This window comes from Vulpes lagopus, chromosome 1 (assembly GCF_018345385.1).
Source record: "Vulpes lagopus strain Blue_001 chromosome 1, ASM1834538v1, whole genome shotgun sequence".
Lineage (NCBI taxonomy): Eukaryota > Metazoa > Chordata > Mammalia > Carnivora > Canidae > Vulpes > Vulpes lagopus.
Window position 1 is genome coordinate 994261 of NC_054824.1, and position 14136 is coordinate 1008396.

Sequence of the window (14136 nt, forward strand, 5' to 3'; positions counted from 1 at the left end):
CTGAAATGTACCGTTAAGTATAAACGTGAGGGGGAGGGCACAGTAACTCAGGAAGTGTGCTAAGGCCTCCTGAGCTCACAGCCGCAGTGAAGGAATTCGAGAGCCCCCAACAACAAGAATATTCGCGAGCTGGGTCTTCAGATGTGGGGCCTGAGCTCTGGCCTCAGCCTGGAGTCACGGCGAATCTTGTGCACCACGTGGATCCGACGGGAAGTTAGCATTGCATCCACTCAAGTGACGTCTTTCAGGGTGTTCAAATACGGAGAAGATACCTTATTTTGGAAATCGGTGAAATCTGAGGATGTGGTGATTTTTAGATAACAAGACTCATAGTTTTTCCGCCTGGGATCCCCTGGGACGGCGAAGGAAGGCTGGGACTCTGGCACTGGGGGGACGCGGTTACCGGGCTCAGCTGCGCTGGAGGCCGGGACAGGGACACAAGCTTGGGTTGTCCATGCTGACGAAGGAGAAGGTCAGAGGGCTGCAGCCTGGGCCCGGCGTCAGGGCAGCTCGCAGGTTCCATGGTCTACGAGGCACCAGGCGGGCCGTCCGGGACGCGTGCCTTAATTCACCTCGAGGATCCCGGGGTGACGGATATGCCACCGGCCGACCCAACGCCACATGCGCTGAGGAGCGTGGAGCTAGGAGGCTAAGGGCGGCAGCCTCGGGTCACTTGGGAGGGGAAACGTGCCTCACGCCCAGCACTTCGGTACGTGGTGAAAGGGCAGGAGCACCCGGGGGCCAGCGGCCCAGTTTAGGGTGCGGCTGTGGCCAGGCGGGGCCTGGCGTCACTCGCGGGGGTGGCGGAACCGAGGATGAACACGGGAGCAGCAGCTCCCTGAGCTGCCCTCGGGGCCCCGCTCGCGCGCATGAGCTTTACGGCCCCTTCAAGAGGATGCCAAGGAGGGCGAGAGCCGCTGGGGCACAGGTGTCGGGCTCGGGCGGTGGCCGGGCGGGCTGTGCACCCGGCCCAGGGCCCCTCGGCGGCCACCCAGGGTTGGCGGGACGGCGCGACGCGCTTGGGCAGCGGGAGCGGCTGGGCCGTGGCGCTCACCCGAGGACGTGCTCGCACAGGAGCCGGCAGTAGTCGCTGTGGGAGCTGGTGATGAGCAGCAGCACCTTCCCGGCATGCTTGAGCCGCCGCAGCCACTTCTTCACGGACTCGGGACACGCGTGCAGGTATCTGCCCGGGTCCCTTTTGATTTCTGGAAAATATATTCCGCAGTTTTCTGAAAAACAAAATTGTCAAGGAGATTTTCCTTTAACATTTTTTTGGCTCACTGTGTCCCCAGGAAGTTCGTGTCTCAAAGCCACAGGCAAAACCAGGAGGACCGGACCGCGACGCTGCCCCAGCGGCCCGGACCCCGCCAGCCCCGAGGCAGGGCCCGCAGCGCCGAGGACCGTCCCGCTCAGTGCCCCTCCCAGTGCCCAGCGAGCACCTGCTGAAGACGATCCGGAGCGCGGCGGTGCCCCGAAGCGGCCTCAGGCCACCGCAGGTCCCCCCGGCGGCCGCCGACGCGACAGCTGGGGACACGCGCCCCAGGGAGACCGCGGCCCTCGCGGCGGCGACACTCAGGGCCCGGGCCCACAACACAGCGAAGCCCGCTCCTCCCGGGTGGGCCCACAGGAGCGCCGCGTGCGTCCCCACGGCCCCTGCAGCCTTCGACTGCGGAGCGACCCTTAAGAAAGTCTGTTTTTCAGAGAAGAGACGGCGCCGGTGAGCAGGGCTGATCTGAGGGGAAAACAGTGAAACCAAAGAGCCCAGCACAGAATCCGAGGAGGGACTCCGGGGGGGGGGGGGGGGGCTTCGGGCCGTCACACCCAAGGGGGCCTCACACGTCAGGTTCCTCCAGAGAAACAAGCCTTTTGTAGCAACAGAAATACCAGGGCTGGGGGCTGGGTAACCTGATGGGAAACAGCTCCACGCTCGAGTCTGCACCAGACCCACAGCCGAGGAAGTGGCTGTTCCACTCGTGTGCGTGCCTTGGGCCTTCCCGAGACCCGAACGTAAATCGCTGTGCAAACCATCCCGTTTCCAAATGAGTAAAAAAATAAAGCAATACATTCAAAGACCGTATTTGGGAATTCTTGCCCAAATTAGTTTTAGTAGTTGCCTTTAATAAGCCAGAGGCGTGCGTACGACTTGAGTAGGAGACCGCGACTCCTGGAGGAGCGACGTGCCGTCCTCGCTGGGTGCGAGCCGGACCGAACCAACCAACGGACGGAGCCCACTGCCGCGCCCAGGCCCAGCGCTACCCCGCGGTGCTCTTACGGACACGACGCTGACTGTGCTCGGGGGAGGGGTCTGCGTCCCCGGTAACCTGCAGTCACCAGAGGAGCAGATCCAACTACCCAAGTGCACACTCAGCTTCTCCAAAAACCTCCTCTCAGATATACCTGACACAGCATCGGTAAGTCCATCTGCTGTATTTATATAGTGCGACAGGATTACTACCCTAGAGTTAGCTAATACCTTTATCGTGTCACATAATTATCTTTTTAAACAATTATTTTATTTACCTATTCATGAGAGACAGAGAGAGAGAGAGAGAGGCAGAGCCACGGCAGAGGGAGAAGCAGGCTCCATGCAGGGAGCCCGACGTGGGACTCGATCCCAGGACTCCAGGATCACACCCTGGGCCAAAGGCAGGCGCTAAACCTCTGAGCCACCCACGGATCCCCCATAATTATCTTTCTTTTTGTGGTGGGAACAATAAAGATTGAGTCTCTTAGCAATTCTGAACTTTCTAACACAGTATTGGTGCCTATAGTACACACTCATGCTTCATAAATCAAGCCACGAAACCCAAGGAGTTAGGCTGAACATATTATATTGGATTATAATTGTCCATTAAGTTACCTCCCTGGTGACTGGACCCTCCTAAGGGTAGGGAGCCTTTCCGCGTGGCATGGAGCAGACGTTCGGTGAGCGACTACTTCAGTTAGCGTGGGGCACACACAAGAATATTTATGTTCATTTAAAGTCCATGGAAGGGCCGCCTGGCTGGTGGCTCAACCACTTAAGCGTCCGACTCGTAACTTCAGCTCAGGCCATGATCGCCACGTCATGAGATCAAGCCCCGCGTCAGACTCTGCGTTGGGCATGTGGCCTGCTTGGGATTCTCTCCACGCCATAAATGAATGAATGAGTGAATAGATGGATGGATGAATGAATAAATAATTTAAAAATGAAGTCAAGTGATTTGTAACATAACCTGTGAGTGGCAAAAAACTGTACTATTCAAAAAACAAAAACAAAAAACTGTACTATTCATGCCCCGTCCAGGTCATCCTATTGAAAGTGTTGCCACAGCCTAGGCTGCATGCACCGAATGTGACTGAGGACTTAGTGACCTCTGGTGGTTAAAAAAATAAAGTACAATTTGAATATTAAAAATAACTTTTTTTTTTTTTTAAAGCAGACAACTGTGCCACATCTCGGTTTCTATCATCACGGAATAAGGAAGCATTTTTCTTGTTAACTGGGTCACCACTGTTTGTGGGATTTTGCGGCTGGAGCTTTTGAAGCTCTAGGCCAAGGGATCAGAGATGCCAGGACGCCAGCACTTCCACCGTCAGCCTCCACGTAAGGTCTGGTGTTTCTACAGCAGAACCTAACACCGGAGAGACGGAGACGTTTACGACCTTCACGGTGATAGAAGAGCATGCTAGTGAGCAGCTAAAAGGCTTGGTTTGAACTGGGTACACGTACTTGTTGTAAGAGATGACAGAACGAATTTTCTGAAATATACACACGTATATTTTATTTTGGGCCAAGAGATGCTAAATGTTTTTTTGAAGGATGAGATATAAGCAATAGGTTAAGTATGCTCTAAATTATTTCTGTTTGCAGAGGGCAAAAGATGAAACAAATTTAATATCAGGACAGGTTTCCTATGTATGAGATCTATCTAATATGTATGATCCATCTCCTGCGGTTTTGATGTTTAGCTCTGCCAACCAAGCGTTCCGTCTGCCCCCCTGCTCTTGGCATCTACCAAAATCATCTTGGCATCTTCATCCTTCCCCTGCTCAGGACCTCAGAAGAGCATGCCTTCCTCTCTGCGTTGCTTAACAGGAGCAGCTGAGGTAGTCTCTTGTGGCTCCGAGCATAATCTGGCAGTGATTGGAGGGACGTGTTACTCTTGGGGCTGGAACGAGCATGGCATGTGCGGGGATGGCTCCGAAGCCAACGTCTGGGCCCCGAAGCCCGTGGAGGCTCTGCGGTCGTCACGGGGACTCCTCGTGGGCTGTGGGGCTGGCCACTCCCTGGCCCTCTGCCAGCCGCCAGCCCGCCCTGAGTTGGACCAGCACCCCAAGGCCACCAGCTCTTCCCCAGATGCCACTGAGGACACTGAATCTCAGGAAGCCATGGACAAAGAGAGAGAAAGTGGAAGGAAAGACAACCAGAAACCTCTACCCAAAGCCAATCTGGCAGGTCCAGAAATGGGGGGCTTGTAACAGAGGCCGTTTAATAAAGTGACTTTTCCCACCAAAAAAAAAAAAAAAAAAAAAAAAAAAAAGTAAAGAGTAAGAGTAAATATAAGAGTAAATAAGTATATTTATTTCTAGCTAATATACTCATAAATAAGGAAATCCAGAATATCTAGAATAAGAAAAGTAAAAATCTACATGCTAAACATAATGCTCAGAGAAAGGACAACGCATAAGAATTGGAAAATGAAGTATATATTGAAAAACATAATTTAGAAAATTTACATTTTAACAGTATTTGACTTCTATCTCTGTATCTGTGCCCTACTCAAAGGATTCTGATTTAATTGCTCTGGGCTGGGGTGATGACGCTGGTAATTTTAAAAACTCCCCAAGTAATTTTAAGGGTGACTGCTCTGACATTTAGGAACTAGAACTCTTGTGACTAGTACCTGTATATCCTGCCCGCCTCAGCCTGTATCACAGGCTCTCAGAGGACAAGGGTCTCTTGATTTTACATTACTTCACCGCTTAACGTAGGGCCTCGTACGTAGGAGGCGATCACTGCGTGTTAATCGCTGTTGATGTGTGATGTCACATGCAGGCATGAGCGCTGAACGAACGACCTTGTCTGATGAAGAGAAAGCCTGTGCGAGACGAGAGTGAAGAGAAGGAAGGGGATACGAGGGCTGAAGGCTGAAAGCAAGGACACAGGCAATGCTCAGGGAGACTGGCTTGGTCCACTTGAGCTGGCGGGACAGGGGCGCTGGTAAGTCACGCTGCCTGAGTCTGTGCTTCCCAAACCCGGGAGCACAACGAAGCCTGCGTAGAACTTGGAGCAAACATCCATTCCTGTGCGCCACCCTAGAGATCTCTGAGGATAGGCTCCGAAGATTCACACCTGGCCAATCGGCAAACCGTCAACGAGGTGGCACAGATGGACCCGCTTTCATCTCAGAGAGAGAGAGAGAGAGAGAGAGAGAGAGAGAATGTACACGAATGGGAGGAGGCACGCGGGGGGGGGGGAGCGAGGCACATAGATCCTTCGTAGTTGCATTTGCACTTTATGGAGATATTAACACTTTTCTAACTCATCAAGCCCATAATTTCAAGTTTTACATTATAAAAATAAAACCTCTACCACTATCTGAGCTAAACGGCTCCCTAACTGGAAGCCAGTGCCATGTAGAGTGCAACCAATCAGACCACCGAGCTGTGCTGCTGTGCGGAGCAGGTCAGATGAACTTAACTGTAGGTGCTCTAACTCCCAGACCTAAGAGCGCGCCCTCTTGGATAGTCAGCGGCGTCAGGCCTTCGTTTCACGGCGTCCCTGCTGACTCCTGACTGCAAGCCCCTGGTTGCAGACCCCACATGCAAAGCACCCAACTTGGCCCAGAACATCAGGGACAATAACAAACGGTGGCTTTAGTCTACTACGTTTTGTGGTGGTTTCTCGTGGCGCAATAGAGAACCAGAAGGAGGTGCTTTGGAATAGTGCCACAATTCCAACCACCAGGTCTATGCAATTCAAGATACATAAAGAAAAAAAAAATCACAAATTTTTCCAGAAACATCCAAAATAAAACGAAACAGGTTCTAAATTGTTTTTGTTCGCCTCCAAAGAATACTTCAGAAGGTTTCTATTGTAATATATATTTACAAAATGTAAATACATGTATAGCTCAGGTAAACATCAATCTTTTGAACAGTTTAAATAAAACTAAAATTACCAAGTATGTAAGGCAAATTCTGGATAACACCCCTGCATTCTCACGTACTTCAAATGTGAGCTACTTAGAAACTGAAACAGTGAAAACCGGTTGCTAAAATTCATAGGGATTACAACAGAAAGAAAATTAAGTCTTTTGGGATGTTTATCCCCCATTAACCTCAAGTCAAAAGCATTCGAGGTTTCTTCAAAAAACAGACTGATCTTCAGAGAAACGTGCGTTGTAAAGATTATATTTTATCACAAGGGTGCACTGTCTCCTTATTTACTTGAAACATCCTTCTTGTCTTCAGAAATATCTTTTCTTACTAATAAAGCCCAAAGTATGCAGAACTATGACTAAGTAGGAGGAGCTGAACTTGAGGACACACTTGAGAGCAGAGTCACAAAGGATCACTTATCCACTACTGGGTCTCACAGGGTCTGATGCAAACAGGAAAGGCCCGAATAGGTCCTAGGTCTGCGCCACGTCTGTACCAGGACACCCAGAACCCAGAAGCAGCTCGGTGTCCACCACACGTTCCACCCAAATCTGGGCTGCATCAGTTGTATCCTCCAGGTTTCCGTAAAATGCCACCTAGTCAGTTACTCCAAGTCAATTTAAAAAAAAAAAAAAAGAAAAGAAAAAGAAAAAGAAAAAGAAAAAAGAAAACACAAAGGGGGAAAACTCTGAGGAGTCTTGAGGAGTAATAATGCTGTAGCCCAGGATTCTTTTTTTTTTTAAGTTTTATTTATTCGAGAGAGAGAATGTGCACGAGTGGGGGAGGGGCAGAGGGAGACAAGCGGACTCACTGCTGAGCAGGGGGTCGATGTGGGCCCCGTCCCAGGACCCTGAGATCATGACCTGAGCCACTCAGGGCCCCCCAGACCAGAATTCTTTACCCGTAGTACACACACGGGCCTCAGTGGGTGAACGACATTCCGCGTTGTGCTCCTCACCGCGTCTGTGGGTGTCGGAGGGAGCACAGCAGGTGCTCCAGTCCACACCAGGTTCCCGGGGGCTGAACATGGGACTCCCGAGAGGTGAGGACCACACATTTAGATTTCCCAGACAGGAGTGGTCCAGTTAAAAAAAAAAAAAAAAAAGCATTCAATATGCTCTGTTTGTCATTGTCGAGAGAAATCCTATACCTGTGTCTCAGAAAAAAGGAGATTCTCTGTAAGAGTTGATTAGAGAATTTCCACACAAATGAATATAATTCCTTGACCACCCTGTACTTTGTTATCTGTATAAAATCCAATAAGCTTACCCTGATTTAGGGTAGCTAAGGTATTATTCTTGTTAATTTATAGGTTGAAAATGACCAAATACACAACGTAAAGACACATATGAAACTTAATGCTTTTAGCGTTGACACTACACTGATGTTGAAAATAACATTATTTAGGGACGCCCGGGGGGCTCAGCAGTTGAGCGTCTGCCTTGGGCTCAGGGCGTGACCCCGGGGTCCTGGGATCGAGTCTCACTCCCCACATGGAGCCTGCTTCTCCTCTGCCTGTGTCTCTGCCTCTCTCCCTGTGTCTCTCATGAATAAATAAACAAAATCTTTAAAAAAAAAACAAACCACATTATTTAAAGAGATTAAATTATTGCTTTTATCAAATGATACACTCTTGTTATAGAAAATTCACTGCACGGGGTTTTCTACTGCTGTATTAAAACAACAGCTCACACGTAGCGCCTTAAAATAGCAGCATATTACCCCATTTCATGGTTTTGAGGCTTGCTGGAGTTCAGCATTCGGCGAGTGGCTCTCATTTGAGGTCTGCCAGTCGGATGTCACTGGCTCTGGAACCATTTAAGGGATTCTTCACTCGCTGTGTGGCACCTGGGCAGGCTGGCGGGCACGGGGAGGGCTGGCCAAACACCTCTGTCCTCAGCTGGCCTGGGCTTCCACGCGGCTCGCCCGTCGCGGGGTGAGGAGGAGCCGCGAGGACTCGCAGACACGGCCTGGGAAGTCTTTCGGGCGCATTTCGGCTGCACTTTACTGATTATACGGGGCAGCTCATTTTTAAGAGAAAACAGAAGGGTGTAAGCTCTGGGAGGCATAATTCGTTGGGGGCTCTCCTTTCAGACCAGCTGCCAAATGCACTAATATTTTGGTGTGACCGCCGCCAGGACACGCCTATTCACGTGGACTTTATGGCAATTTTAGGCAACCACATACATTTTTTACGGGTGTTGTCTTGTTCACCATCATATTTGAAAAATTTCCAATGGCGTCATCGTTATTTTAAAACATTTTAATAGTTTTGGTATCATATTTTATAAAGGGATTTATATACAGTCACTTGTAATAACTGACGGACCTTGGGTGCTTATTCTGCCAGACACGAGCCCAAGACATTTACAGCCACGAATGTCTTTAATACTTAGAACAACAATCCTGTGAGATGGGACCGATATCATTCCCAGTTTGCAGCTGAGGAAACTGAGGCACAGAGAGGCTAAGGCTGGAGGCCAGGGTGCGGCAGAGCCAGGATGCGGAGGCAGCGAGCCTCCTCTCAGGACCGAGCAGCACCGCCCCTTGGGTGCTCCGGCGTTTGGCCACAGGTAACTTCCAGGCCACCACGAGCCCCCTTGCCGGGTTGTCCAGACCGCACGCTGCTGCACACGTATCACAGTTCAGGGGTCCCACAGTTCCTTTGGGACTGATGGTGATTCAAGCAAGTGAGAGGTTGGGACGTGAACAAATCAAGGTGGGTTCCTGCAGGAGAAACGTGTCTACTGACGTACGCTCTGTCTCCTTTAGCTCCAGCCCCGAGACCTGGAAGAGGCCTTCGACATCACCGACTTCAGCCCCGTCCCCTTGCAGACGAGCAGATTCTAATTAGTAAAGAGGAGCACAGGCTACAGATCTCGCTCGAAACTGGTCAGTGGCAGATCTGGGAACGGCCACGGTGTCAATAAGAACCCGAGGGGCTAAACCTCATGTAGCCGCCTCGTTCATGTAACCTACGCTCGCCGCTTACACATCGAAAGCTGTGGTACGGACCGGAGTCTTGCGCCCAGGGTCTAGGAAAGTAAAATATTACGTTCAGAAAAAGCACACGGGCAGGTGGGCGGCTCAGTGTGGGGGGCGTCCGACTCTTGGGTTTGGTTCAGGTGAGACCGAGTCCCGCCTTGGGCTCCGCGCTGAGCGTGCAACTTGCTTAAGATTCTCTCTCCCCTTGGGGCACCCAGGTGGCTCAGCAGTTGAGGCTCTGCCCTCAGCCCAGGCTGTGAGCCCGGGGTCCCGGAATCGAGTCCCGCATCAGGCTCCCTGCATGGGGCCTGCTTCTCCCTCTGCCTGGGTCTCTGCCTCTCTCTGTGTGTGTGTCTCTCATGAATAAGTAGATAAATCTTAAAACAAAAAACAAAAAACAAAAAACAAAGATTCTCTCTCCTCTTCGGCCCCTCCCCACTTAAAAATAATTTAAAAAAGCAGAAGTCAAGTTTCCTTTTTAAATTAATTTTTCTTTTTTTTTTTTAGAGGTCAAGTTGCTTAAACGGCATCCTATTTTTTTTTTAAAGATTTTATTTATTTATTCATAGACACAGAGGGAGAGAGGCAGAGACACAGGCAGAGGGAGAAGCAGGCTCCACGCAGGGAGCCCGATGTGGGACTCGATCCCGGGGCTCCAGGATCACACCCGAGGCTGCAGGCGGCGCCAAACTGCTGCATCACCAGGGCTGCCCAAACAGTATCCTATTTTGCTGTGTAATTACTGAATAACGGGCTCTTCCTCAGCACTACTGCGGGAGCACTTTGTCGTTACTGAGCTGGAGTTATCTATGCAATCATCCTGCAACAGGGACTTTATGTTGAGATAGAAAACAAAATAAGTATATTACATCAAGGAATAAATATTATTTCCCTTCCTGGAATGCACTGTCCTCTGTTTGTTGATTAGGAAGGTCCGTGGCTTAACCTCAGGCCGTGTTGTCCACACAGCCCTCCCCAGGCACACGCCTCTGAACACCACTGACGACACTCCTTGCACTGCACGATAGTGAACACTTGTGGCAAGTGTGTCTGTGTATTGTTCTCCCTCCCGTGACTATGAGATCTTTCAGAAAAGGAACTGTCTTTATGTTTTTTACATTCTTGATGTCAGGCAAACAGTATAGGATTAATAATTGCACAAATGTGTGTGTGAGGAGAGAGCTCTTGGACAAAACTTACCGGGTGATCACAAAGACCAGGGTTGGCAAACCACAAAGCCTGTAATTTTTATTTTCTGGACCTTGAGAAAACATTTGCTGATTCCTGATATAACTATGGTATTTCATAATTACAGAATAGGAACAATAAACAACAAATAATTATAACTTAGTACTAAGAATAATAATTAGTAAATTCATTAATTTGAGAGACTGTTTTAAGGTAACATGGGGGATCCCTGGGTGGCGCAGCGGTTTGGCGCCTGCCTTTGGCCCAGGGCGCGATCCTGGAGACCCGGGATCTAGTCCCACGTCGGGCTCCCGGTGCATGGAGCCTGCTTCTCCCTCCGCCTGTGTCTCTGCCTCTCTCTCTCTCTCTCTCTCTCTCTGTGTGTGTGTGTGTGTGTGACTATCATAAATAAATAAAAAATTAAAAAAAAAATAAGGTAACATGGTCTCTCAAGCAGAACGAATCTTCAAAAATCCTTGGTGGTAAAGCTGCTTCTTGAAAGGCAATCTAAATGGCTTTACGGGGCAGCCCGGGTGGCTCAGCGGTTTCGTGCCGCCTTCAGCCTGGGGTGTGATCCTGGAGACCCGGGATCGAGTCCCACGTCGGGCTCCCTGCATGGAGCCTGATTCTCCCTCTGCCTGGGTCTCTGCCTCTCTCTTTCTCTCTCTCTCTCTGTGTCTCTCATGAATAAATAAATAAAATCTTTAAAAAAAATGGCTTTATGTATTTTTTCATCACAGCGGGTCCCCGGGCGTGACGTACTTGCCCCTCCATCACCCCCTGGCCGCGTCCTCCAACCGTCCATCCTGCTGAGCCAGAAGACGGTTCTCCTCGCTAAGTGAATGTAAATATGCCTTTGCCGCGGTCTTTACGATTCTGGGAGACTTTATTTTTGTCTCTGAATCCAATGTTCCAGGCTCACCCGGCCGGCTTGTTGATGGAGCAACAGCAGGGTCACAGCGAGACGCCGCAGGCCCTCGGCTGAAAGCTACCGGCTGGTTAAGGTCAGAGGAAGCAGAAAGATCCAAGAATCGCACATGATGACGCGATGCCGCCGTCCGGGGGACCCAGGGCTCGCGGCCTGCGGTGAGCAGAGGCAGCGCGGCCGAAGCAGCCTCCCAGATCAGCTGCAGGGACCGGAGCGTCTTCTTTGGTGCAGCCGCGTAAACACGCCGCCAGGGACAACCTGGCACCGCTGCTGGGCGCTGGCTTCAAAGGGACAGCGGTCACTTTCGTCTCAACTGGTCTTAAACGTACTTGCCAGGCACCAAGCCTCCTCCTAAGAGGTTTTGTTTTCCCCGGGGGAAGCCGGCCCACTGGTGACCCCGATTTGAAACCTCTGCCTCCTCCAGGAAGCAGGAAGATGGGGCCCTAACACCGGGCGGCCGGGACAAGGCGGGCTCAGGGCGGTGGCCGCGCCCTCGGCCAAGACGTCCTGTGGGCGCTGGTGGCTCAGTCGGTAAGCACCGACTCTGGACGGGGCCCAGGCCGCTCGGGCTTGAGGGGGCGCGGACCCCGCCCGGGGCGCCTCTCCTTCGGCGCTGGCCCCCCCTCCCCTGCTTCCACTTTCTCTCCCTGAAAAAAAAGTCACGGTTGATTGTCTGGCTCCGAGGCACACGGGGAGCAGGGACAGGAGGAACAGGCTGGAAGGGAGATACCAGAGGCGACGGGGACAGACGTCCTAGAAACAAAAAGCGCCCCCCCGCCCCCCCGGCCCCGGGCACAAGTGCTCAGACAGGACTTCACTGCTTCCCGCAGCCCGGGCCTCCTGAGGGTGCAGCGCCAGGAGCGCAGACAGCACTTCGGGGCCCACCCGCTGCACCCCGGCTCCAGGGGAACAGACGGTCAGGGCGGCACGGGACGGCGCCCAGGCTGACCCACGTGGCCGGAGGGGGCCTGGGGACACGGCGGCAGGTGTGCCTCCCGGGCGGCCGCCCAGCAAGCAGTGGGCCCCCCCGGAGGGCCAGCGGGGGATCTGGGGGGCAGGGCTGGGGGGGCCTGGGGAAGCCGAGGGGCAGGGCCGGAGCGCCAAGCGCGGGCCTGGGCCGAGCGCCGACCCCAACTCCCGCCCCGCGGGCGGCGCAGCGAGGAGCCCCTGCCCCGCTCCCCTGCGTCCGCTCTGTCCGCTCCGCCCCGGGGCCGCCGGTTCCCCGCAGCGCTCCCGCCCGCCCCGCCCGCTCGTACCGCGGCCCTCCCCGTGCCACAGAGGCCAGCGCCAGTTAGATTCCGGGACGCACCGCGCACTCGGGAAGGGTCACACAACGAAAACCTTCTGTACTCGGAGGCAAACGTCTATTTCTGAGGCCTCCTCATCATAAATTTTAGTTCAGTGGAATCCCAAGGCTAAAACGTCTTAGCAGGAGTATAAATGCGGGCGCGTCTTTCGTGTGCATCTTCAGTCTTTGGGAGAACAAGGTACAACACACCTGCTCTCAGCAGAAAGCGGGTCCAGTGATCAAGGCAGAGCTACTACAGGTTCCCAGAAGACCGGAATAAAAGCACACTGCAATAAGCAAACTATTCGCCGATGAAAAATTACGTTCCGACTTTCTTTTGACCGAGAAGAATTTTGTTAAGAAAGCATATGACAAAAAAAAAAAAAAAAAAAAAGAAAAGAAAAAAAAGAAAGCATATGACATCAGTGATCCGACTATTTCTTTTTGAAAGGAAAGGCACTGTCAACCTAAATCCGGAAAACCCAAAGGCCTGGAATTACTCAACCAAGAAGGAAACTTTCAAAATTCAATTTAAATAAGGTAAACATTTTACTAAGTGTCCAGCAAATAAATGCTAGCGATAAAAACTGAAAGAACTATGTGCACCCAATGAAGAAAACGTGAACGGAAGGAACCCTCACTAGACCTCTCAGGTGACCAGGCGCAGCTCAATTTCTCTGAAAGCTACGGCAAATGTTCCTCCTTCCAGAGAACTCCATTTAAAACCTAAAGAGGAGTTTAATTGAACAGCAAATAAAATGTCAGCAAATAAAATCATTATAGAACAGAATGGGAGGGAAGGCAGAAAAGAATTCATGATTTACAGATAACTTCACTAGCCATGGCTACTGCCCTTGATTTAAGAACAATGGCAATTCCACTCCTGCTGGAAAGTCTTCGAAGGCCAGAGCAGTTCCGCGTGGAGCAGACACGCGCGCACTATGGGATGTGGTCCTGGGGCCCGGGGCCACGCTGCACAGTCCCGATTCAGTCTCAGCTGCACCCTTGGCTGTTTGCTGGATGAAATGAGGAGAGAAGCCGTCCCATACCGTTAGCACGTGCGTTAAGCACGACGACGTACTCGAAGCCCTCAGTACGTGCTGGCACGCGGCCTGCGGGTGGGCGGTGAGCCGGCTGTGGGAGGCCGCGAGCTTCGCTGCATCACAGGCCGGCCCTATGGGGCCCAGAGGCCGCGTCACCCACCTCCAAAACAGGTCGAAAACGCCCCAGAGGTGCTACTGAGGAGGCACAGCTGTCCCTTTTGTGTCTTCCAGGGCAAAACACGAGCTGGGCGGCCTCCTGCTCCATCGCGTGGGCTTCCTCGCAGAGCAGTGGGCCGTGCCCGGAGACGCACAGCCCCGGCCCCTGGCCCCAGGCGGGACAGCAGAGCTAGGGAGGCGGACTCGCCTATCATCAGAGCCGGCGAACCCCCATGCAATGGAAATCCTGCTTTCCTGATCCTTTCACTCCACATCCCTTACTATTTACTTCTATTAACCTTCTTTATTCCCTTATTAAGGAAAAAAAAAGCCTTTTTGTAAAGATGTGAATGCACTCAGTGCAAATACTTCGCTTTTCAAATAAACACTTTTTAATGTATTTT

At 51.8% G+C, this 14136-nt stretch overlaps 1 protein-coding gene across 2 annotated transcripts in view; it reads right to left on the minus strand.

Annotated features, from left to right (window-relative positions):
• The window catches only part of NT5DC1 (5'-nucleotidase domain containing 1), a 114241-nt gene that overhangs the window by 18458 nt on the left and 81647 nt on the right, over positions 1 to 14136 (minus strand). For both annotated transcript variants that reach the window (XM_041756279.1, XM_041756276.1), the window contains exon 7: positions 1055 to 1229. In XM_041756279.1, coding sequence (XP_041612213.1) covers positions 1055 to 1229 — 175 coding nt within the window. The remainder of the gene's footprint in view (positions 1 to 1054; positions 1230 to 14136) is intronic.